A 23,594-nucleotide genomic window follows, 5' to 3' on the forward strand; every position below is an offset into this window, starting at 1 on the left:
AATGCAGTGGTTCTCAACCTTCCTAATGCTGCAACCCCTTAATCCAGTTCCTCATGTTATGGTGACCCCCAACCATAAAATTATTTTTCTTGCTACTTCATGACTGTAATTTTGCTACTGTTATGAATCGTAATGTAAATATCTAGGATAAGTAAAGTTTATTGATTAGTCCACTGACCATATCAACAGTAAAAGACAAAAACAAGAAAATACACAAATAGACACTAATCACTGTCCTAAAACTCCTGTAATAATGAACATATATTAACCTACAATCAAAGAGCATCCTGAACTCCACCAACAGTGGAATCGAACCAACCTTGGCACAGAGAAATCCCATGACCCACAGAAAATACTGGAAGGGTTTGATAGGTATTGACCTTGAGTTTTGGAGTTGTAGTTTGTTACAGTAAGTCGTAACAGGATCAAGTGTGTGTAAGAAAAATCTTATGGTGTTAATTATTATGTGTAGCTGGTAATGTAGGTCAGCCAGCATGTTTGAACCACACCCTGGATGGATTTTAGAATAGTTTGGAGAAGTAATATGCTGCTCTGAAGGAGATGCTGTAATGCTGCTATGCTCTAACAGCAATGCTCTTTGCTATGGTGGAATAGCTATTTACTCAAGGTTTATGTTTTGCTCTCTCGTTTGAATGAAGATGAAGAAGCTTTATTCTGTGTTACTTACAAGGACTATGTAAGTTTGTTGCACTGTTTGATTTTGTATGCAACACTGCAATTGTATTGCCTCTGCTGATAAGAGTAAAGTTTTTCTGTTGCTTTTTTCCTTCCTTTTGCAATTGAACCTGGCTAAAACACGTTCTGGGCAACATCGTTCACCTACATTCAGAGAGCACTGTGGACTCAATGATGGATCTGGACCAAACTTGGCATGAATACTCAATATGCCCAAATGTGAACACTGGTGGAGTTTGGGGAAAATAGACCTTGACATTTGGCCCAACAATATATTTGGCCAAACTTCCCACACGGAACCCCCATAACCAACAGAAAATAGTGTTTCCAGATAGTCTTTGGCGACCGCTCTGTCACCCCCTCGCAATCCCCCAGGGGTCCCGACCCCCAGGTTGAGAAATGCTGCCCTAATGTCTCTATCTATTGTCCATTTCCAATTTGCAGTACGTTTTCATGTCAGATATCCCCTTGCCAATAGAAATCCTAGGAGAGCGAAAAGATTAGAAATCTGCTCCTTGACGTGTTAGATTTCTAAGTGAAAGCCATCTCTAAGATGAGGAAAGGTGCAGTTTCCCCAATCTGCAACTCAAATTGCTTGTTTCTAGGTAGAGCTCTTTTGCGTGACCAATCTGCACTTGGCTTACATTTCTAATTCTCAAGCAGAGAATTGAGAAAGACCAAGCTAAGGAGATCTACTCAAACAAATGAATGGCTAAGAGGAGACTCCAAAAAAAGTCTGAGGTGCTGGAGAGGCTGGTAAACTATGTCTCCTCTAAAAAAAGTTCTCCTGAGGAAACAATCATTCCAATCTGGGGCAGTTATGTACTTAAATATTGGATTAGACATGTAGTTAATGGTGATGATGATTAACTTGATAGCAAGTCTAGCTTAATTCAATTAAGAGATATACACTACTCCTTCATTAATTTTCTTTTGGAAGCAAGCAATGCGTAATTTTAGCAATTTTCTTTCTGCTGCCAGAAAGTTTTTGAAAACCATGCAATTCTGGTAGACCATTCACAATTTGTGCAAAATTTGCATTTGATTGACTTGGAACAGAAAACAACATTTTCTGTTCTGGAAACATCATGGAACATATTGCTGGATATGCAGAAAATGTTGCTTTCTGTGCAAATCAACACAATGCAAATTTTGTACGGTGGAAGTCCTCAACTGCAAATATTCTCATCAGGCTGAGATTATTTACATCAGGTTTTCTAGACACTCAAAATATGTTTTTAACCATTAAAAAAACATTGCAATGTTCTTTTTAATCAGTAAACTCAATATAGTGAAAGTGCAACAAAACGTTTTTTTTCCTCAACAAGAAACAACTGCAGCAAATTACAAGCCGTGAAGTAAAATTGGATTAAAGCACAACGGGGCTCTGGGCTTCAAAGGCTGAAAGGCCTAAGCTGCTGGTAATCTTTTTTCCCTTACTTGAACTACACACATGGAGGTAAGTTCGTCCCTTTAAGGAACAGAAAAATCAAAACAAAGGGAGCCGCTCTCAATCTGTCACCGAACAAGTGTTTACATCCTACAGTTCTTATTTATAGAACAGGTCACCGCTGTTGTGATTGCAGGGCTTTTCCGCCCCCTTCTAAATCCCTGAATAGCAGAAGGAATTTTTGGGAAGCAAAAGCAGCTTTGCAGGGAGGTTGGACAATCCCTTGCCTGCATCAGGACCTCTGTAGCATAAAAAATAAAATAAAATTCTAAACTGTGCATGGCCTATTCAATGTCATATTGTATTATTATTATTATCATTATTATTATTATTATCATCATCATCATCATCGTCATCAGCATCATCATTATTTGATACACAACAAGATTAGTACACAGCAAACAAGATCGCTATGCTGGCTTTTGTATTTGATCACACGTCGGACACTTCCCAAGTGTTTAGGACTGTGTGATGTATTGGTGAATAATGTGTGCAGATCCAAGCAGCTAACATATGGTAATTCTATTAGTGCTGATTTTGTTCTATTTTTTAATAATAATAATAATAATAATAATAATAATAACAACAACAATAATAAACTTTATTTATACCCCGCCACAATCTCCCTGTTGGGGACTCGGGGCGGCTTACATGAGGCCAAGCCTTACAACACAATATAATAAAAGAAGTCAAAAACACAAACAATAGCACAATAAATTACATAAAAAATAAAATACAGCAAACAATATAAAATTAAAATTAAATCATAACACAGTAACAGTGAGTGGGCTGCATTTTACCTATGCATATTTGTTATATGTATTGTAAAAGTGTTCTGTTTGTTCTCGCTGTTTTAACCATGTTGTACCCAACCTCGAGACACAAGGAGAGGCAGGTAAGAAAGGGAGATATTGACAAGCTGGAGTGTGTCCAGAGAAGGGTGAATTCAGTGTGGCACTTTCCACCCAGCAAGGTGACGTGACCAAATAAACTTGTTGCAACGATCCCCTGCCTTCAAGAGTTTGATCAATGATCTGGAGAACAAGCCCTATGAGGAGCGGCTTAAAGACCAGGGCATGCTTAGCCTGAAGAAGAAAAGGCTGAGAGGAGACATGATGGCCATGTATAAATATGTGAGGGGAAGTCATAGGGAGGTGGGAGCAAACCTGTTTTCTGCTGCCCTGGAAACTAGGACACAGAACAATGATTTCAAACTACAGGAAAGGAGATTCCACCGGAACATGAGGAAGAACTTCCTGACTGTGAGAGCTGTTCAGCAGTGGAACTCTCTGCTCCAGAGTGTGGTGGAGGCTCCTTCTTTGGAGACTTTTAAACAGAGGCTGGTTGGCAATCTGTCGGGGGTGCTTTGAATGCGATTTTCCTGCTTCTTGGCAGGGGGTTGGACTGGATGGCCCATGACATCTCTTCCAACTCAATGATTCTAAGATTCTATGAATGGCAAGACATCCGCTCATGTTCAGATATCCACATCAGTGCTTATGAGATCCAGCACATCTCGGAGTGTCACTAAAAAATTAAAAGTAAACTTCTGGCGGATGTCCTACAGTCATCTTGTGGATTTTTAAAATCTGCGACAACTGAACCTCTCAGGACACGAGGGAGGTATTGGCTAGGACTGACAGCTCTGTGTCTGGACTCTCCTTAAAGTACTGTGTTTTAAAAGTCACTTATTTGTCACAGATTATGAGCCTGTCTGGACAGGCCCTGGTTTTCTGCTTCCCTGCCAGTGGGCCAGTGCTTACTCAGCTCACCTCTTTATCAGTAGCTTTTGTTCCTCCTTGTCTCGCTTTGCTTGCGGCGGTTGTGACTGCAGAAGATAAACTGGTGACAGACGATACTTGGCTGATAGTGTCTTCCTCCTCCTCTTGCTGAGAAGCTCTATCCAGAGGCTGACAGAACCAGCAAAGAAAGCAAAAGGAGGAAAAAGAGTTTGCAGTATCAACACACTGACAGTGCCTGAGCAGGTAAAATGCCTTTACACTAAGGACAGCCTGGAAAGTGGCACACTTGGTTACCTGAGAAGTACTCTTTCCTCTTTCAAATGTGAAGTATTTCAGCTCCATTAAAGATAATATCTACAGGAGAAAAAAATAAATTATTATTATTATTTGATACACAACAACATTGGCTCATAGCCAACATGATCACCACGCTTATTATTATTATTATTATTATTATTATTATTATTATTATGATACATAACAAGATTAGTATACACCAAACAAGATCACTATGCTGACTTTTGCATTCGATCATACGTCAGATACTTCCCAAGTGTCTAGTGTCTAAGACTATTATTTATTTATTTTATTTACAGTTCTTATATTCCGCCCTTCTCACCCCGCAGGGGACTCAGGGCGGATTACAGTAAACACATATATGGCAAACATTCAATGCCAGTTTGACAAACAACATTTAACACACAAAGGCTATTTAACTTTTTTCTGGCCGCCAGGGGAGCTGCTGCTTTTCATCGTCCATCAACGACACCGATGAAGTTCTTCCGCATTCCACATTCCCCGGAGTCTTCTTTCTTTATGGCCTCATAAATTAGTTAAATTTAGCCTCCCACACAAGGTGGTCCCTTTTTTTCCTACTTGACAGATGCAACTGTCTTTCGGGTTGCAAAGGTCGACAATGGGCTACACAATGGCTGGACACCCACTCCAGCCCGGGCTGGCTTCGAACTCATGACCTTTTGGTCAGAGTGATCTTTAATGCAGCTGACACTCAGCCAGCTGCGCCACAATCCCGGTGACTATGTAATGTATCAGGAAATAATGCGTGCAGATCCAAGTAGGGTGGCCTTTTGCAGCTGACAGATGGGCATTTTGCCAGCGCTGATATTTTTTTTTAAGTGCAGGCCAAGGTCTTTAGGCGTACTGATCTGTACTGGTACCACCTTTACTGGCTTGTGCGAGAGCCTTTGCAGTTTGATCTTTAAATCCTCATATTGTGTAAGCTTTTCCAATTGCTTCTCATCAATCCTGCTGTCACCTGGGATTACAACATGAATAATCCATACTTTGTTTTTTCCATGATTGTGAGATCAGTATTGTGCTCCAAAACTCTTTCAGTCTGAATTCGGAAGTCCCACAGTAGTTTGACGTGTTCATTTTCTGTAACTTTTTCAGGCTTGTGATCCCATTAGTTCTTTGTCACAAGCAGATGGTATTTGTGATACAAGTTCCAATAGATCATCTGAGCAATGGTGTTATGCCTCTGCTTGTAGTCCATCTGCGCAATCCTCTTGCAGCAGCTGAGGAAGTGATCCATCTTTTGTCTGCTTCCTTGCAGAGTCTACACTTGGGATCTGTCGTTTACTTCTCAATTCTGGCTTATATGGCATTCGTTCTAATGGTTTGTTCTTGGGCTGCCAGAATCAGACCCACCGTCTCCTTTTCCAAAGTTCAATTTGGAACATCCTAGTTTTTTCCTTGTCCATTTTGCTCTCAGTTTTTCCCAGGAACTGTCCACGGAGAGCCTTCTTTTGCCAGTTTTCTCTTCTGCTCTGCATTGTATTTTTTACGGTATTTACTCTTTGTCTTTTGCACTTCAAGCAGTTCCCTACTATTGCCTTCCATCAATGTTGGTTCTTGACTGCTTTTCACATAATCTGCAAGGGCATGTTTCTCTTCTACCATTTGTTTCACTTGTAGAAGCCCTCTCTGCCTCCTGATTTTCTGGGCAGGTAAAATCTGTCGACTATGTGGGTGACAGGAGTAGTAGATTGTCAGTTTCCTTGTTTTTCTGTCCAGATCATCCAGCTCTGCTTGTGTCCAGTTCACAATTCCAGCCATGTATCTGATGACAGTGGTGGCTCAGATGTTCATAGAATTAACTGTATTTTCACCATTTAATTTGCTCTTCAGAATTTTTCTGACCCCTTGGACATATTCTTTGTTGACCACATTTTTCACATGTCCATGCTTGATACTGTCCAGCTGTAGTATGCCCAGATATTTATAGGCTTCAGGCTGATTACACTTTATGGTTTGTCTATTTGGCATCTCTATGCCCTCGCTGTGAGTTATTCTCCCTTTCTATATTGCCACTGTAGCACATTTGTCTAGGCTAAACTTCACACTGATGTCAGTGCTGAAGATTCTGACTGTGTTGGTCAGTGACTGGATTTCAGTTTCTGATTTTCTGTGAAGCTTTTAATTATTATTATTATTATTATTATTATTATTATTTATATATTGCTTTTTCTCTCCATAAGGTGACATGAAAAGCATTACAAAAAATATCAATGAATAGGCAGCTGAAGCCCTGTCTATAGGGAAAGTTGCTGATTGGAAGACAAATATGACATTAGCAAAGAACAGATCATAGAATCATAGAATCATAGAATTGGAAGAGACGTCATGGGCCATCCAGTCCAATCCCCTGCCAAGAAGCAGGAATATTGTATTCAAAGGACTCCTGACAGATGGCCATCCACCCTCTGTTTAAAAGCTTCCAAAGAAGGAGCCTCCACCATACTCCAGGGCAGAGAGTTCCACTGCTGAACTGCTCTCACAGTCAGAAAGTTCTTCCTAATGTTCAGATGAAATCTCCTTTCTTGTAGTTTGAAGTTTATGTAGATGAGACATAAAAGTACATCAAAGAATGTCTGATTTACAATACTGATCTTATGACATTGAAATGTGGCGCTTCCCCTCTCAACGTAAACTGGAATTATTTTAAGAGCCCCTAGGTCTCTTTCTTTCTATTGATTACAAGCTTAAAAACAACAACAAGAAGAAGAAATTTATATTTTGAAAACATCCAAACAGATGATGAAGAAAGAAGACATTGTAGGGGCATCCCAGATCAAAACCAATTTCCTCCATACACCAAAACAAATTGAATTTTTTAACAAGGCCCAAGTCATTTTCCTCTCTGCAACTGAGGAATTTTAAAAAGCAGAGGACATTCATTTTAAAGGGCTTCCAAAACATACCGTAGAATTTAACGCACATTGTGATGGCGTCTCTTTCATTCGATTCTGAATATCTGCGTTGGCTCCATTTTGCAGCAGCACTTCAATGATGCCTTGGTAGCCCCAGCGGGCAGCGATATGGAGAGGGGTGTCTCCTTTTTCATTCCCAATGTCTAATTTACAAGAATGGATGTCATAATAGACTAAGGCCTTGACACACTAGGAAGTTAAAACAAAAAAAAGAATGATGATGATGAAAAGATCCCACCAAACGATGGAATTAGAAACACATAAAGTTGGGTAGCTGTGAGTTTTCCGGGCTGCATGACCATGTTCAAGAAGCATTCTCTCCTGACGTTTCACTGGTTCTGATTGATTCTTGTCTGGAATTCCCGTTTTTTGAGTGTTGCTTTTTATTTACTGTCCTGATTTTAGAGTTTTTAAAAAAAATGATAGCCTAATTTTGTTCATTTTTATGGTTTCCTCCTTTCTGTTGAAATTGTCCACGTGCTTGTGGATTTCAATGGCTTCTCTGTGTAGTCTGACATGGAAGTATTTAGAGTGATCTGGCTACCAGTATTAAAAAAACCTATAAAATCAAAACAGTAAATATAGAGGAACACTCAGTAAACAGGTGAATTCCAGATAAGAATCAATCAGGGCCAGCTAACACCCCAAACAAAGGATCGCAGGCTGCAATCAGCCAGGCTTTGAAGCCACAAGGCCATTAAATGCTAATCAAGGTGGCGAACTGCAACATTCACACTTCCCTCTAGCAGACAAGAGTTCTTTCTTCCACCCTGGACATTCCAGATATAAAAACCTCACTTGCCTAGTTTCCAACATACCCCTCAACTTCTGAGTATGCCTGTCAAAGATGTGGGCAAAATGTCAGGAGAGAATGCTTCTTGAATATGGCCATACAGCTTGGAAAACTCACAGCAACCCAGTGATTCTGGCCATGAAAGCCTTCAACAACACATAAAAGTGATTTTGTATTTTGTATTTAAAATATAATAACAACAAAAATGAATTTTCAAAGAAAACTGCACGTATAGTGAGATTTCACAGACTACACATGGGAAGTACTAAGCAAATTTCCTATAGACTACTTACATCTTCATGGCCATAAGTGCAAGCTAGATGCAATGCTGTGTTGCCATTATTGTCTTGTATTTCGTTCCTTGCCTTATAATGCAGCAGGAGGAGCTGGGGGGAAAATAGGTAATGCTTGTATAAGAAACAGAAGGAGAAATAAGATGTTATATCAGTGCATAGCTTGGAAATCGTATTTGTTTTGGGACAATAATTCCCAGAGAACGCCCTGGATTTATGATGTGAGATCCCATTGTTTACCAGCAGAAGCTGCAGTCAGGCTCCAAATACAACTAATGTATTGATCAATCTATTGGAGCTTTCCTTCATTCTAAAGATCACAGTGGTAATCATTCTTTCAAGAATAACAAGCAATGGTTCATAAGGAACATCTCTCTCTACCTCTCAACCAAATGTCATGTCCTGGCAATGAGAAACCCGTATCTTATCCACATTCCTTCACTCTATTCTTCTCTTTTTCGCTCCCTTTTTTCCTAACACATTCTAACTTTGTGAAATTCACTTTGCACATTTCCTGGTCCTAACAGCGTTGCCTGGATGATGGGTGTGGTGATGATAGCTTTAAATGAGACTTTTACATGATGGTGATGCTTACAGTAACATTCTGATATCCCTTCTGACAGGCCAGGTGAAGTGGTGTTGACCCATAGTAATCTGTAGCATTGACAATGGCTCCTTTGGAGACTAACACGTCTATTAGCGAGGCTTGCCCTGAAGGAGGGAAAACTCATTAACCATAGAATTATATAGAATTATGTACATTTGATGTAATACAAAAAGAGAGACAGTATGATAATGATAAACTGGTACACAATACAGGCTTGGTTATAGAAATACTAATCTACTGGAGCCTCCGGTGGTGCATTGGGTTAAATCCTTGTGCTATCAGACTGCTGACCAAAAGGTTGGTGGTTTGAATCCAGGGAGTGGGGTGAGCTCCCATCTGTCAGCTCCAGCTTCTCATGCAGGGACGTGACAGAAACCTCCCACAGGATGGTAAAACATCCGCGTGTCCCCTGCAAGGACCATGTCCTTGCAGATGGTCAATTATCTCACACCAGAAGCGACTTGCAGTTTCTCAAGTAGCTCCTGACATACACAAAAAATCTACTAACAGTTTAAATGAAAATTGTAGAATTTTCCTTGTAGATAATAATAAATAAATTAAGAAAAGAATTAAGTGAAACAATCTGCCATGAATAATCAAGATCAATTTCCAATGAAGAACTGAGAAAGAAGATACAACCAATAGTCTTAACATTGTTAGAATTTTCAATATTTTATGAAATGTGTGTTAAAGGAATAGAGAAGAAGACTTTGTTGTGATAACGATAATTTTGTAAAAGAACTCCCCATACCCCAGTATCCCTCACCCTCTTTATTCTTTCCTTATAACATATTAGGTGTTGTACTCCAAGGCTGGGAAGCACCTGTACACTTAACACACACACACACACACCAGTCCAAGGTATAATAGCAAGCAGTTTATTGAAGAAAATATAAAAAGCAATTCAGCAAAATAGCATCAGAAACCAAAGTCCAAAAATCAGAGGCAATAAAAAAAAAAGGTACACGAGTAGCATCCAAAAACCTTGAATACAAGAGCAGAATAAATCCAAAACATGAAATTCAGGACAGTCCTTAAAACTTGGAAATAGGAAAAAAGAGCAAACAGGAAAACATGAACATGGCACTAGAAAATCTCTTGCCTTGATGAGTTCTATCAATCTCCAACATTGCTTCCACTGACGAAATATTCAGTTGGCATTGCTAATACAGAGAGAAAAGCGTGCCTATATGGCAGTGTGGGCCCAGATAACCCAGTTCAAAGTAGATATTGTGGATTATCTGCCTTTATATCTGGGTTATATGGATGTGTCGAAGGGCCCCTAGATATATGTAAAGATGCAACTAACCAATAACTAACAACAACAACAACAACAACAACACAATCCAGAGCAGAAGAGAAAACTGGCAAAAGAAGGCTCTCCATGGACAGTTCCTGGCAAAAATTGAGAGCCAAATTGACAAAGAAAAAACCTGGCTGTGGCTCACAAATGGAACTCTGAAAAAAGAGACAAAGGAGGGCCTGATTCTGGCAGCCCAAGAACAAGCCATTAGAACCAATGCCATCAAAGCCAGAATTGAAAAGTCGACGACAGATCCCAAGTATAGACTCTGCAAGGAAGCAGACAAAAGATGGATCACATCCTCAACTGCTGCAAGAAGATTGCACAGACAGACTACAAGCAGAGGTGCAACACCATTGCTCAAATGATTCATTGGAACCTGTGCCACAAATACCATCTGCCTGCGACAAAGAACTGGTGGGATCACTAGCCTGAAAAAGTTACAGAGAATGAACATGTCAAACTCGTCTGGGATTTTCAAATTCAGACAGACAGAGTTCTAGAGCACAATACTCCTGACTTCACGATCGCGTTAAAAAACAAAGTATGGATTGTCGATTTTGCAATCCCAAGTGATGGCAGGATTGATGAGAAACAACTGCAAAAGCTGACACGATAAGAGGATTTAAAGATTGAACTGCAAAGACTATGGCATAAACCAATAAAGGTGGTCCCAGTCGTGATCGGCACACTAGGTGCAGTGCCTAAAGACCTTGGCCTGCACTTAAACACAATCGGTGCTGACAAGATTACCATCTGCCAGCTGCAAAAGGCCACCTTGCTGGGATCTGCACACATTATTTGCCGATACATCACACAGTCCTAGACACTTGGGAAGTGTCCGATGTGTGATCCAATACAACAGCCAGCAGAGTGTCTGCTGTGGAGTCATCTTGTTGTGTTTCAAATAATAATAATAATAATAATAATAATAATAATAATAATAATATAAACTTTATTTATACCCCGCCATTATCTCCCCAAAGGGGACTCAGAGCAGCTTACATGAGGCCAAGCTGAGCAATACATTATAGCAAAATAAAATATGAACAACCAAATAACAGCACAATAAAATAAATAAAACATTCAGTAAAATAAGCTGTGCAAAATAACATAATGGAAAATCAAACACAGTGGGCGAGCCAAATGCATGACATAAAATGATAAAACTCTGGATGAGATAGCAATGAAAAAGGTATATTTATGGGGGAGGATCTAAATCTAATATCCACCAAATTATTCTTTTTCCCTCGCTCCCCTAGTATGAAATTTATTTTTACTTTTATTTGGAAATGCTTAATAAAAATTATTTGAAAAGGGAAAAGAAACGAGCCCTTTCACAGCAGGCAAAGGAAATTTATTTTCCAAGCCAAATAGTTTCTCTGCTTGTGAGAGCTCTCCTAGCATTTGCTCTGGTGTTCAATTGGCAGCAGGGACTGGCAACAGATTCTAGGTCTGGGCAAAGCAAGGGACTTCCTATCAGTAACTAAAGAATCAGATTTCTCTGTCAAAACAGCCTAGTAAGAAAGGAATGCAAAAACAAATTATAAACACAAAAAAGAATGATCCTGTTCTGGATAAAGGAACGGTAAATAAGCAGCCTCCAAAATAATGAACTTTTCTGTTAGTTCTCACATCATTGACCTACATTCGGCAGGCTGGAGCTGCAATCCTGGTGCAGCAGAAAGGATTAAGGCCGATATTTGGGGCAAAATATCTCCATTCCCAAGGGATAACATCAGCTCAGGGATTCAGGGCATCCCAAAGATTATCCAGTCCAGCCCTCAGCCAAGCGGAATAGATATTCTCAAACAGCCAAAACAACCCAGACTGCGATGAAATCAAAATCACATCCACTCACACCATTGCCCCTTTATAAATTACAGTAGTTTGGTGAGGCACAAGCACTCTGGCACAGAAGGCTAAAAACCTTGTAAAACTACCGTTTCTATGATTCCATTGTACTGAGTCACAGCAGATAAAGTGGTGTCAAACTGCATGAATTCTACAATGTAGATGCACCTTTGGTTAGCATCCCTCTTATGTAGCCCATATCAATAGTGTAAATCAAATTAATCAAACCTTAGTTTTGAATATGTTTTAATAAATTTTAACTGAATTTTTAAAATACAAATATTTAATTCTAATATTTGTATATTTGTAGATTTTAAATTGTATCAAAATGTTTTAAATGTAATGTGTAATAATATAATTAGAATATGCGCAATGACTATGGAACGGCCTTAGGCTACGATTTTTGGATGAAGTGATTTTAATATTGAATGCAATTTTTAAATGTTTAATATGTATTAATTTTAATTCAATTGATTTTAAGCTTAATGTTTATATGTGTTTAAAGTATTGAATATTTGCCATATGTAAACCTGGGGCTTCTCTCACCATAGCTTCTCACACCAGGCCTTCTCATACTGAGGCATACTAACACAGAGGCCTCTCTCATTCTGAGGCCTTTCTCCCACTGAGGGCTCTCTCAGACTGAGGTTTTTCTCCCACTGAGGCAAACTAACTCAGTAGGAGAAAAACCTCAGTCTGAGAGAGCCCTCAGTGTAAGACGGACTCAGTGGGAGAAAGGCCTCAGAGTGAGAGGCTTCTGTGTAAGTAGGCCTCAGTATGAGAGGACCTGGAGTAAGAAGCTACGGTTTACATATGACAATCAGTTGAAACTAACACTGAGGCCTACTAACACTGAGGCGAACTAACACTGAGGTGAACTAAGCTATAGGCATGCCTGCTTATATAGAACTACAGCTTTTGCTGAATCATTTTTTCCATTTAACCCTTTCAGTGCTTGTATCACATTTTTGTTATTAAAAATACCTACTTAATTTTTAATATTTCTGACATGGATGGCTTACGAAGTCTCTTCCAACTATGATTGTAAAACTATTGGCCCTTTTGTCTTTCTCCCCCTCCTTTACTAGAGTTCCCAACATCCCAACATCGAGAAGTGGTTGGTAAGAAATAAAATAATTATAATAATTACTAATATCATTATTATTATCCCCACCATGGACTCTCCCCCTCTATCAATCCTCACCATATCCTCTTCATCAGAATACACGTGAACTGATAACCACCATTGTTCTCACCACACCACTTACTACTCCAAGGCTCCAAATACTGGCCGGTACTGTAAATGAGCAGTTTTAAACATATTGCAGAATCGTATGCAACATGCAAGGCTTCTGTGACAGATTCTGCGGGATACATCAGTATCCAGGGCCGTAGCCATAAAGAAATTTCGGGGAAGGTTGAAAATTTCGGGGGGGGGGGGGGGAGTTGAAACCTGCCTCTTAGCTCACGCTGAAGCAAAGAGCACAGCAGGGGCAGAACAGCCTTCAATAGCCTGCAGCTCCGCCCTTGTCAACCACCTACACCAAGTCTGGCCTCCTTAATGAGAGCATTCAACACCACCCCCCCCCCCCCCGCCCAACTTGGTTGCTTCGCTTCATCGGCTATTGTTGCAAGTAATGACAGTGTGAATAAATTGTCAATATTTGCTTGAGACAGTGCTTGCAGACTTAGCATGGGGATTTGGTTAACCAATTAAAATTCATGAATAAACCAGGTTTATTTTTTTTAACCTGAAAAAATTCAGGGGGGGGTTGAACCCCTAACACCCCCCCCCCTCGCTACAGACCTGTCAGTATCTGCTGGAAGTGGAAAGCTGGAATACTATTGGAATATTCCAAACGCATGGGATTGCAATTCTTACCACATATTGCAGCTATATGGAGTGGAGTGTATCCTCGGTCATCTCTAGAAAATGGCGTAACAATTGAAGGATCATTCAGTTTCCTGAAAATTAAAAGGCAAAAAAACCCAAAAAAAACCCATTAGCTTAGTGACAAAACAATGTACCATGGGCCCTCCAGATCTGCAAATTCAACATACATGTTCACATTGCTGCCATTTAACATGGGATATGATCATCTGCATTTTTCCATACGTGGATGGAGTCCCAAAACAAAACTATAACAGGCATTCTGTATACTACTACTACACAGAATTGCTTTTTCCCTACAAAACACCAAGAAAGATGGTTATATCTACACTGCTTTAAAAGGATGGCTATTAACTTGTCTTAAGTCTGAACTCAGTGCCAAGTGTTCAAACTTACTACTTACAGTGTTGGACACGACTAGACTTATTGTTACGGGGAAACTTTTAGCTTTACCTATCCTTAAATAAATTCCAATGTAATCCTATGAAGGTTTATTGAAAAAGCTCAGTGAATTCAATAAGACATCTATCATTTTCTAAGCAAAAAACCTTATATCAATTATTTGTGATATATAATGTTAAGACCAAGGATCATGCTAGCACTAACCACAGAATCCAGTAAACTAACTCACTGCTCTAACACAGTCTACGCTATCCTGCATCAGTTCTCAAATATGCCTTGAAAAATTTGAGGCATTTGTAAACAGGCTCCTTACCCAGAAACCAGTTTCTCGCATGTGTCACAAAAACAGAGCGGGTGGCACATTTTTTGCATAGTGTCTTTATCGCTGTCCCCTTGGCTTAATAAGCGCTCTACTTCTTCCTGGTTTCCCGAAGCAATGTGCTGTAAAGAAGAGCAAAAGGTAAATATTTGTGCAAAATCAAAGCCAAACTAAGTTAGGATGGAAGGTGAAGAAAATAGAACGAGTTGGGTCATCTGTGTTCATGTCTAGGTCTTAAAAGTTCATATTAAAAATCAAACACTTGCCAAAATTCTTTGAACAGAATGCTTCAGCAGCCTAAGCTCACAAGACTTGAAAAATCTCAAGATTACAATGAAGACTCATAACTGCACGTCTTAAACTAATCAGCTTCTGATATCAAATGAAACTCTAATACACTGGAGACATGGCAAGATTAACACTGGAGGTCATCTTGGGAGAGGAGGCTTAAAAATAATCACAGTGAGATATCTTAGGTTTGAAACATTCTCAGGGGATAATAAAATATAGGTCTACTTGCAAAGATAAAGCAATATGAATACAAACCAGCCAAGTGCTGGCATAAAGGCTTTGTGGTGCAGAAATCTGGGGTTCAGATACCAACATTGTAAAACCTTGGAAATTTTGCACAAGTTCCTACGAAAACTTTATTCTCTTCTAGATGAGCTGTGGCACAGCTAGTTAGTAGCCAGCTGCATTAAATCACTATTGACCAAGAGATCATGAGTTCGAAGCCAGACCAGGTCAGGGTGAGCTCCCAATCATTAATAGTCTAGCTTGCTGTTGACCCATGCAGCCTGAAAGACAGCTGCATCTGTGAAGTAGGAAATGTAGGTACCGCTTTATGTGGGGAAGCTAATTTAACTAATTTACGATGCCACAAAACCTTCCAGCAGTGCGCAGAAGAATGAGGAAGTACTCCATCAAAGGACTCAGTGTCACAAGTGGACGGTGAAGCGGCAGTTCCCCCTGTGGCCAGAATCGAGCATACCCTCATGAATCTGGAAAAGTTGGAAGGTTAAATTGCCTCTGTATGTCTACAGATGTTGTATGTCTAATGGCATTGAATATTTGGCATGTATATGTCCATTGTAATCCACCCTGAGTCCTCTGCGGGGTGTAAATAAATAAATAATAAATAGCTGGAACTCCTAAAGCATTTCTGCGTACTGAATCTGGATGGCCGTCAGTAAAATCAAAAGTAGATTGTGCCCAATACCTCAAACGAATTGCTACTCTTCAAAACAACTGTCTTCCGGTGTTGTGCTACGAGGAAATGAGTAACTATCAACACTGGAAATCTGGCCTAGAAAACCTCCTACTCAACTACAATTGAATTTTTCCCTGGACATAAATAAGAGGCAACTAAGAGACTGGTTATTTTTGGACTGACTCAAGAAGGATCCTGCAATCAACTAGGAACTCAATTTTTCCCCATGGCTCCCCTTTCTGAAAACTGAACACTTCTGAGCCAGATTTTTTTTATGTCAGGAGCAACTTGAGAAACTGCAAGTCGCTTCTGGTGTGAGAGAATTGGCTGTCTGCAAGGACATTGCCCAAGGAATGCCCGGATATTTTGATGTTTTACATCCTTGTAGGAGGCTTCTCTCATGTCCCTGCATGAGGAGCTGGAGCTGACAAAGGAAGCTCATCTGCACTCTCCCCGGATTCGAACCTCTGACCTATTGGTCTTCAGTCCTGCCAGCACAAGGGTTTAACCCATTGTGCCACCGGGGGCTCCAGATATCTGTTTACTTCCTTAATAATGGCCTCCACTGTGCTGCAATTTCAAGTAATGCCAATCACAGTGTTAGATGGTTGCTATCATAATGTGACATGGGAAATGTATTTGTAGTCAATGTCAGATAGAAGACATTGTACATTATCTGCTAGTCTACCCATTGTATAGTGACCAAAGAGAAAGACACCTAAATCCTTGCTGACACAAGGTAAAGGGAACTCTGTTGCAGAAACAGTGCAGTTTCTGCTGAATGACACAAATGATTATGTAACTTACAAAATAGCCCTTTTTTGCTCTAGCTGCAAAAAAGATCAGAAAGACAGAGTTAGATAAAATTGCAATCATCTGCTGAGGAGATTCTAAGGTAGGGTCCTCAAACTAAGGTAGGGTCCTCAAACTAAGGCCCATGAGCCGGATACGGCACTCCAAGGTCATTTACCTGGCCCTCTCTCAGGGCCTAAGTCTGAAAACAACAACAACAACAACAATCCTATCTCATCAGCCAAAAGCAGGCCAACACTTACCACTGAAATACTAATACTACTCCTAGTACTACTAATAATAATAAACTTTATTTATACGCCGCCGCCATCTTCCCAATGGGGACTCGGGACAGTTAACATGAGGCCAAGCCCTTTTAAAATGCAATACAACACAGTAAAGTACAGAATTCAAAAACAAAATGCATCAGAAAATAAATTATAATAACAAAATGAAATAATAAAGCAAATATAAAATCAAACAGGATGGGCAGGCCAAATGGGCAAGATAAAATGATAAAACCCTGGGTGAGGTAGGAATAGGAAATATATAAATGAGGGGGGCCCAAGAAAATGAAACAGTGGGGTAGTGCTTTCAGTTTAGAATGGGGGGAAATGCATCATAGGGGCAACAATACAGATGGGTTTATATTTAATACGTTTATATTTGTTAAAATTGTTCTTCATTTTAATTCTTGCATTGTTTAAAGTGTTTTTTGTACTACAAATAAGATATGTGTAGTGTGCATAAGAATCCATTCATGCTTTTTTCAAATTATAATCTGGCCCTCCAACAGTTTGAGGAATTGTGACCTGGCCCTCTGTTTAAAAAGTTTGACGACCCCTGCTCTAAGGGTTAACTGGACCCTTTCCCAAAATGTTCTTTGATTATTGTTAACCTGTATTGCATTGTTTTTGCTCTTTGTGAGAGCATGATTATGTTTCTGTTCAGCATCTTTGGTGCCTGTTGCTCCAAGCCTACTATTGTGTGCATGTGGTGCTTTTTGTCATGGCCTTGAGCCTGTACAGTAACTATTTTGGTGATTTAAGGGAATACAAACCTGGAACAAGCAGTCTATTGGAGTAGTGGACATTTGAGACAGCATGTTCATTCTTTGCTTTAAGAAAAGCTTCTCACTAAATCCTGCAGTCTCCTATAAAGAAAGAAAGAGAGAGAGAGAAGGGGACCCGGGGTTATCCATTAATATTTTACTGCAAATGTATATTTTCAACACAAGGTTTTCCAGCTTAATGCATAATCTAGGGTTGATCCGTTGTAAATCCAGGTTAAATACCTTAAAGACGAATATGAGATTATTATATCAAAGCACGCGATATCAATAATATTTTTTTATAAAAACTGGTCTTTCTTTTTTAAAAGAAAGGTTCAAGAATAAAATCAGCATCAGCAATGAATGTCACAGCAACACACAATTCAGTTCATACTATGCCACCGATTAAAAATAAAAGAAGCGCACATTAGACAAACAAAACAGATTAACCTATTGCAAATGAAAATTTAAAAAAATATGCAACACTGATTTGGCAACAGATGGGTGTCTTGTCTAACTCATCACGCTAGAGAATGAATTCACTTTAAATCCGGCTGCTGCTTCCTGCAGAATTCTGGGGTTTGTAGTTTAGGGAGGCGCCTTTAACAGCCTCACTAAACTACAAACGCCAGAATTCTGCAGGAGGCAGAAACTGGATTTAAAGTGAATTCATTCTCTAGTGTGATTAAGTAGTCTGATAAGTGTCCCAAAAAGGGTCTAAATGCAGAAAAAGTATTTGCCCCCATCTCTAATTACCCAATAGCTGCAAAATAGACCCACTAAACACATGGGATTTAGGTTTGATTTAACTATTAGTCATTGATTCATCTGGTCTACTCTGCACTGAATATGCATGCTCAGTATGGAATACATCTCACCATGTTTAATCAGTGGATGTGACTCTTAATGAGACATGCTGCATTATCACACCCCACACTACTGGAGAAACTACACTGTTTAGCTGATATTGCACCAACTGACATTCGCCAGGAAGTAGCAGCCAGCAATGAAAGGACCAAGGCATTGACATCTCCGTTCCATCCACTGTTCAAATATCACTCAGCATGCAATCCCGTAAATCAAGAAACAGCTTCCTAAGATTCACAGAGATACTTGCAGGAGCCCCTAAGCAAGCAAGAGTTCAAAAATGGCAGGCTAAAACCCAGGACCTCAATCAGTGGCTGAAACCAGATGAGAAACTTCCTCCTGGGCACACAGAAGACTAGGCAACTTGGAAGGCACTGAACAGGCTACGCTCTGGCAGCATGAGATGCAGAGCCAACCTTAAGAAATGAGTCTATAAAGTTCCTTTTTCCCCCAAGCTGAATAAAACATGCAAGTGCGTAGAAGAGCAAACCATAGACCACCTACCACAATGCAGCCCGAGCCCTGCCACATGCACAATGGAGGACCTTCTTACAGCAACACCAGAGGCCCTCCAAGTGACCACTTTATGGCCAAATTTAGTATAATGCCAAGCTTTAACTTTGTGGTGTTTTATACATTATAATTGTATTCTCAATTTGCTTCTGACACAATAAATAAATAGTTGGGTCTACTCTAGTTGGATTAGCACTTGGAGCTTGGTAAATATGGCACAATATAAATTTCTATTATGCAATAATTAATTCTTTTAAAAAATCAGGAGCTTTTGTCCTTTGGGTGAAGCAAGTCTTAGCCTTAGTAGAATCTTAAAGGAGTCAGTGGTACCTTCCTCTCTTTTGTGTGTTGGCACAGCGAAGAGGCTGAAACCACCTTCCACTGGCATTCTGTCTGGGGATCTGGTGTCATGTTGGTGACTCTATTTGCTTTTTCCAATTAGCCTTTTGAATTCATAGTTCAGGAAAACGATTTCAACAAGTTTTTGTTAAGATCGAGGGCAGGGAGATCACTGTCAAACAACTTGTTATTCTTGGAGCCCTTCTACACAGCCATATAACCCAGAATATGAAGGCAGAAAATCCCACAATATCTGCTTTGAACTGAGTTATCTGAGTCCACACTGCCATATATTCCAGTTCAAAGCAGAAGATGTGGAATTTTATTCAGCTTGGGGGAAAAAGGAACTCAAGACAGACAATTTTTCAATGTTATAGCCATTTGTTTGAGGAGCAGTTGTCATTTTTAGTTCCAGTATAGCCCAGTTTGATCATCAGAAGTATTGGATTGCTAGTTCCAGTGCCACAGACAACACAGCCAGTGCTGTATTCAATCTCAGCCCTCCAGATGTTCCTAACATTCTCCTCATACTGATTAAGGCTTCTGGGATTTGCAGTCCAATAACATCTGAATGTCTGCATGATTCCTATGTCTGAACTGATGCAAAGAAAGCATCCTCAGGCACTTATTTGAATGCCAATACGAACACACCTAATGCTGATTTAGGAATGTATACATGAAATGCCATGGTCCTCACAGAGGATGCATCTTCACTGTAGAATTAATGCAGTTTAACCACAATGAATGATATAGAATCCTGGGTGATCAGTGATATGGAATTATGGATGTTGTAGTTTGACAAGGTCTTTAGCCTTTTTGTACCTAACAGAGCTGGTACCTCACCTAACTATAACTCCTATGACTTCATAGCATTCAGCCATGGCATGGCTCCTATGCGAAATGTATGGCCTAAATCAGGCATAGGGAATTGTGGGAGTTGAAGTCCAAAACACCTGGAGGGAGGGCCCAAGTTGGCCCATGCCTGGCCTTAATCAAACAGTTACAGGCAAGTTGTGTGATCTCTCAAGACCCGTCTACATGGCCCCAAAACTCCAGAAGCGACTCCTGGACATGCAAACAATGTCCTGGGATGTCTAGTCCACAGCAGGCCCGTAGCCAGGATTTCGTTTCGGAGGGGGCTGAATTTTTTTTCAGGGGGGTTTGGGGGGGGGGCTGAGTTTTGGGGGGGGGCTGAGTCTGAGTGAAAGAGGGTCTAGCCTAGCAAACCTTTTGTATCGTTACCCCAATACCCCCATGCATATGGGATATATTGAGTATGGTGCTCATATCATGATATGAATAAACATAACAGTTTAGATAATGCACCAGTAAGGCCTTTTCGCGAACCACCATGAAAATTTCGGGGGGGGGGGGCTGAAGCCCCCCGAGCTCCCCCCCTGGCTACATGCCTGGTCCACAGTATTTTAACCTGGTTAATCTGGTTTTGTTATGTATTATGAGAAGCTGGTAAATGTGTTGGAGTTTTGGCAAAAAACTCTAGAGCAGCCTTGTACTTGGGGAGTCAGTGTGGACAGCTGAACCAGCTCCAATCCAAACCAGTTCACTTTCTACACAGACTGGTACAGCCATCATCTCCACAGTGTAAGGGAAAGGAGACAGATCAGACCTGTATTGCCACATCTACTGCTGTGGCAGATGAGCATGGAGCTCAAGAGAGCTACTGGCGGTCATCAGGTGCCTTTGCTGACCAGAACAACAGGGGGAATGGAGATGGGAGGATGGACTGGGCATTTATGGTCCTCTCTTATCTCAGCAGATGCCAAAAAGCTCTGGGAAGCTTCCAATCATCTCCTTTACTGATGTGACCGTTAAACTGCATTAATTCGACAGTGTAGATGCACCCTCTTCTTTGAAATCTATGCCAGGACAAGCTCCATAGTAATCTGGCAGCAGCAACAGGGGACATTCAAGGTAAGAGAACTCCCAGTGGGGCTGAACTGGTTTCTGCCCAGCTGGATGATCTGGACCAGGCATGGGCCAATTCTGGCTCTCCCACTAAGTGTTTTGGGCATCACGTCCCACAATTCCTGACAGCCAGTGCTATATATTAAAAAACCCACTATGTGCCTTATGCAGAGATTTGAGGCAGCAAATTGCTCATTGTTTAATGTATCATTGTAGTTTTATTTCCAATGGGAGAGGTATCTGGTGTTGTCAAAAATCACCTGGGTGATTTTGCACTTTGAGTAGTAATGCATCTTTACTATAGAATTAATGCGTGATGATGCCACTTTGAATGCCATGGCTCAAGGCTATGGAATAATGAGAGTTGTAGTTTTACAAGGTCTTTAGTCTTTTTCTGCTAAGGAGTGCTGATGCCTCACCAAATCCCAAGATTGCATTGAGCCATGGCAGTTAAAGTGTTGTCACCCTGCATGAATTCTACAGTATAGACGAGGCATGGGCAAACTTAAGCCCTCCAAGTGTTTTGGACTTCAACTCCCACCATTCCTAACAGCCTCAGGCCCCTTCCTTTTCCCTCTCAGCCGCTTAAGCGGCTGAGAGGGAAAAGGAAAGGGCCTGAGGCTGTTAGGAATGGTGGGAGTTGAAGTCCAAAACACTTGGAGGGCTTAAGTTTGCCCATGCCTAGTGAGGATGCATCCTTATACCGAGTACTGCCATGATATGGAGCAAACTAGTGCTCTGCCACTGCCAGGATACAGAGCAAACAGATTCAAACTGCAAGGGAATATTAGAACCCATTTCCTGAGAGGAAGAAGTGTTCAACAGTGGAATAGGCTGCCCTGAAGTGTGGCTGCAACTCTCTCTCTGCAGGTTTTTAAACAGGGGCTAGATGGCCATCTGTTAGGAATGCTTTGATTGTGCATTTCTGCCTGATAAGACTGGGTGGCTCTTGTGGTCTCTTCCAGGCTACTGTATAACATTGTTAAACCAGCAACTGTGGCTATAAGTTTAACATACATCAACACAAAATATCTGAAGCTAGGTATTTATATTATATCCCCAAATTGAGAAGATCTAGGGTTGGATACATCTGTCTGTAATTTCCAAAGAAGTAGTTGTATTAGGTTTTTGCAACATAAGAAGAAGGAATGGAAGGAATGCAACACAAAAAGAATGTGGAATAATGTAAGAATGTTTAAAACATTGTTTCTCAACCTTCTTAATGCCGTGACCCCTTAATACAGTTCATGTTGCGGTGACCTTCAAGGATAACATTATTTTCATTGCTTTTGTCATTTGGGAGTTGTAATTGCTGGGATTTATAGTTCACCTACAATCAAAGAGCATTCTGAACTCCACCAACAATGGAATTGAACCAATCTTGGCACACAGAACTCCATGACCAAAGGAAAATATTGAGAGGGTTTGGTGGGCATTGACCTTGAGTTTTGGAGTTGTAGTTCACCTACATCCAGAGAGCACTATGGACTCAAACAATGATAGATCTGGACCAAAATTGGCACGAATACTCAATATGCTCAAATGTGAACACTGGTAGAGTTTGGAGAAAATAGAAATAGCTCTCCCCTTGGCTGAGAGGCTGGCCAATCACAGCGGAGGAAGGCTTTTGGTGGGAGGATTCACTTCTGCTTTCAAAAAGAGAGAGGAGGACAGGTGGAGAGATCTTCAGCCTTCTCTGCCAAAGGGATTCCTAAGGCCATCAGAAATATGTTTTCTATGGTCTTTGGTGACCCTTCTGGAACCCTCTCGTAACCCCCAGGTTGGGAAATGCTGGTTTAATACCACTCCGTACTGCATACAAAGTAGCGGGTTTATAACTATGGAAGATGATGCGAAAATAAAAATCACCTGGTCTTAAAAGTGTGGCCACATTTCTTTTTTTTCTCCTTCCTTCCTTCCGTCCTTCCTGTCATCTCTAAACACTACTTTCAAATGGGTTTTATATTTGAATGTATATCCTGTTTTGATTCCTATTTGAGCACACATATAAGCAGATGGGGGAAAGCATTCGAAACATCAAGAGAACTTCATACCACCATCCCTGGTTGGATTTAAAGGCAAATCTACAGCACAAAACTTTTGTTGCTTGCGTGCAGAGAAATGTCCTTACTGGCAACAAAACAAACAAACTCAATATTTCAAAAGACAAGCAGGTGTTGTTTTAAGCTGCTTTACTTTAAAGAACTGCACACATTAATCACTCAAGTTCATGAATGCATTTTATTACAGAAATAACAAAAAATGATCCCCTTCACCAAAAAGTACCATATATTGCCCAAACATTTCTACATT

The 23,594-nt window shown here is 40.4% G+C and overlaps 1 protein-coding gene across 4 annotated transcripts in view; it reads right to left on the reverse strand.

Annotated features, from left to right (window-relative positions):
- ANKRD27 (ankyrin repeat domain 27) overlaps positions 1-23,594 on the reverse strand; it is a 77,499-nt gene that overhangs the window by 20,861 nt on the left and 33,044 nt on the right. For all 4 annotated transcript variants that reach the window (XM_067471095.1, XM_067471094.1, XM_067471096.1 and 1 more), the window contains exons 13-20: positions 17,646-17,738; positions 14,578-14,705; positions 13,854-13,936; positions 8,803-8,918; positions 8,208-8,300; positions 7,113-7,310; positions 4,183-4,242; positions 3,919-4,056 (exon numbers count right to left, since the gene is read on the reverse strand). In XM_067471095.1, coding sequence (XP_067327196.1) covers positions 3,919-4,056; positions 4,183-4,242; positions 7,113-7,310; positions 8,208-8,300; positions 8,803-8,918; positions 13,854-13,936; positions 14,578-14,705; positions 17,646-17,738 — 909 coding nt within the window. The remainder of the gene's footprint in view (positions 1-3,918; positions 4,057-4,182; positions 4,243-7,112; positions 7,311-8,207; positions 8,301-8,802; positions 8,919-13,853; positions 13,937-14,577; positions 14,706-17,645; positions 17,739-23,594) is intronic.

This window comes from Anolis sagrei, chromosome 8, assembly GCF_037176765.1.
Source record: "Anolis sagrei isolate rAnoSag1 chromosome 8, rAnoSag1.mat, whole genome shotgun sequence".
Classification (NCBI taxonomy): Eukaryota; Metazoa; Chordata; class Lepidosauria; order Squamata; family Dactyloidae; genus Anolis; species Anolis sagrei.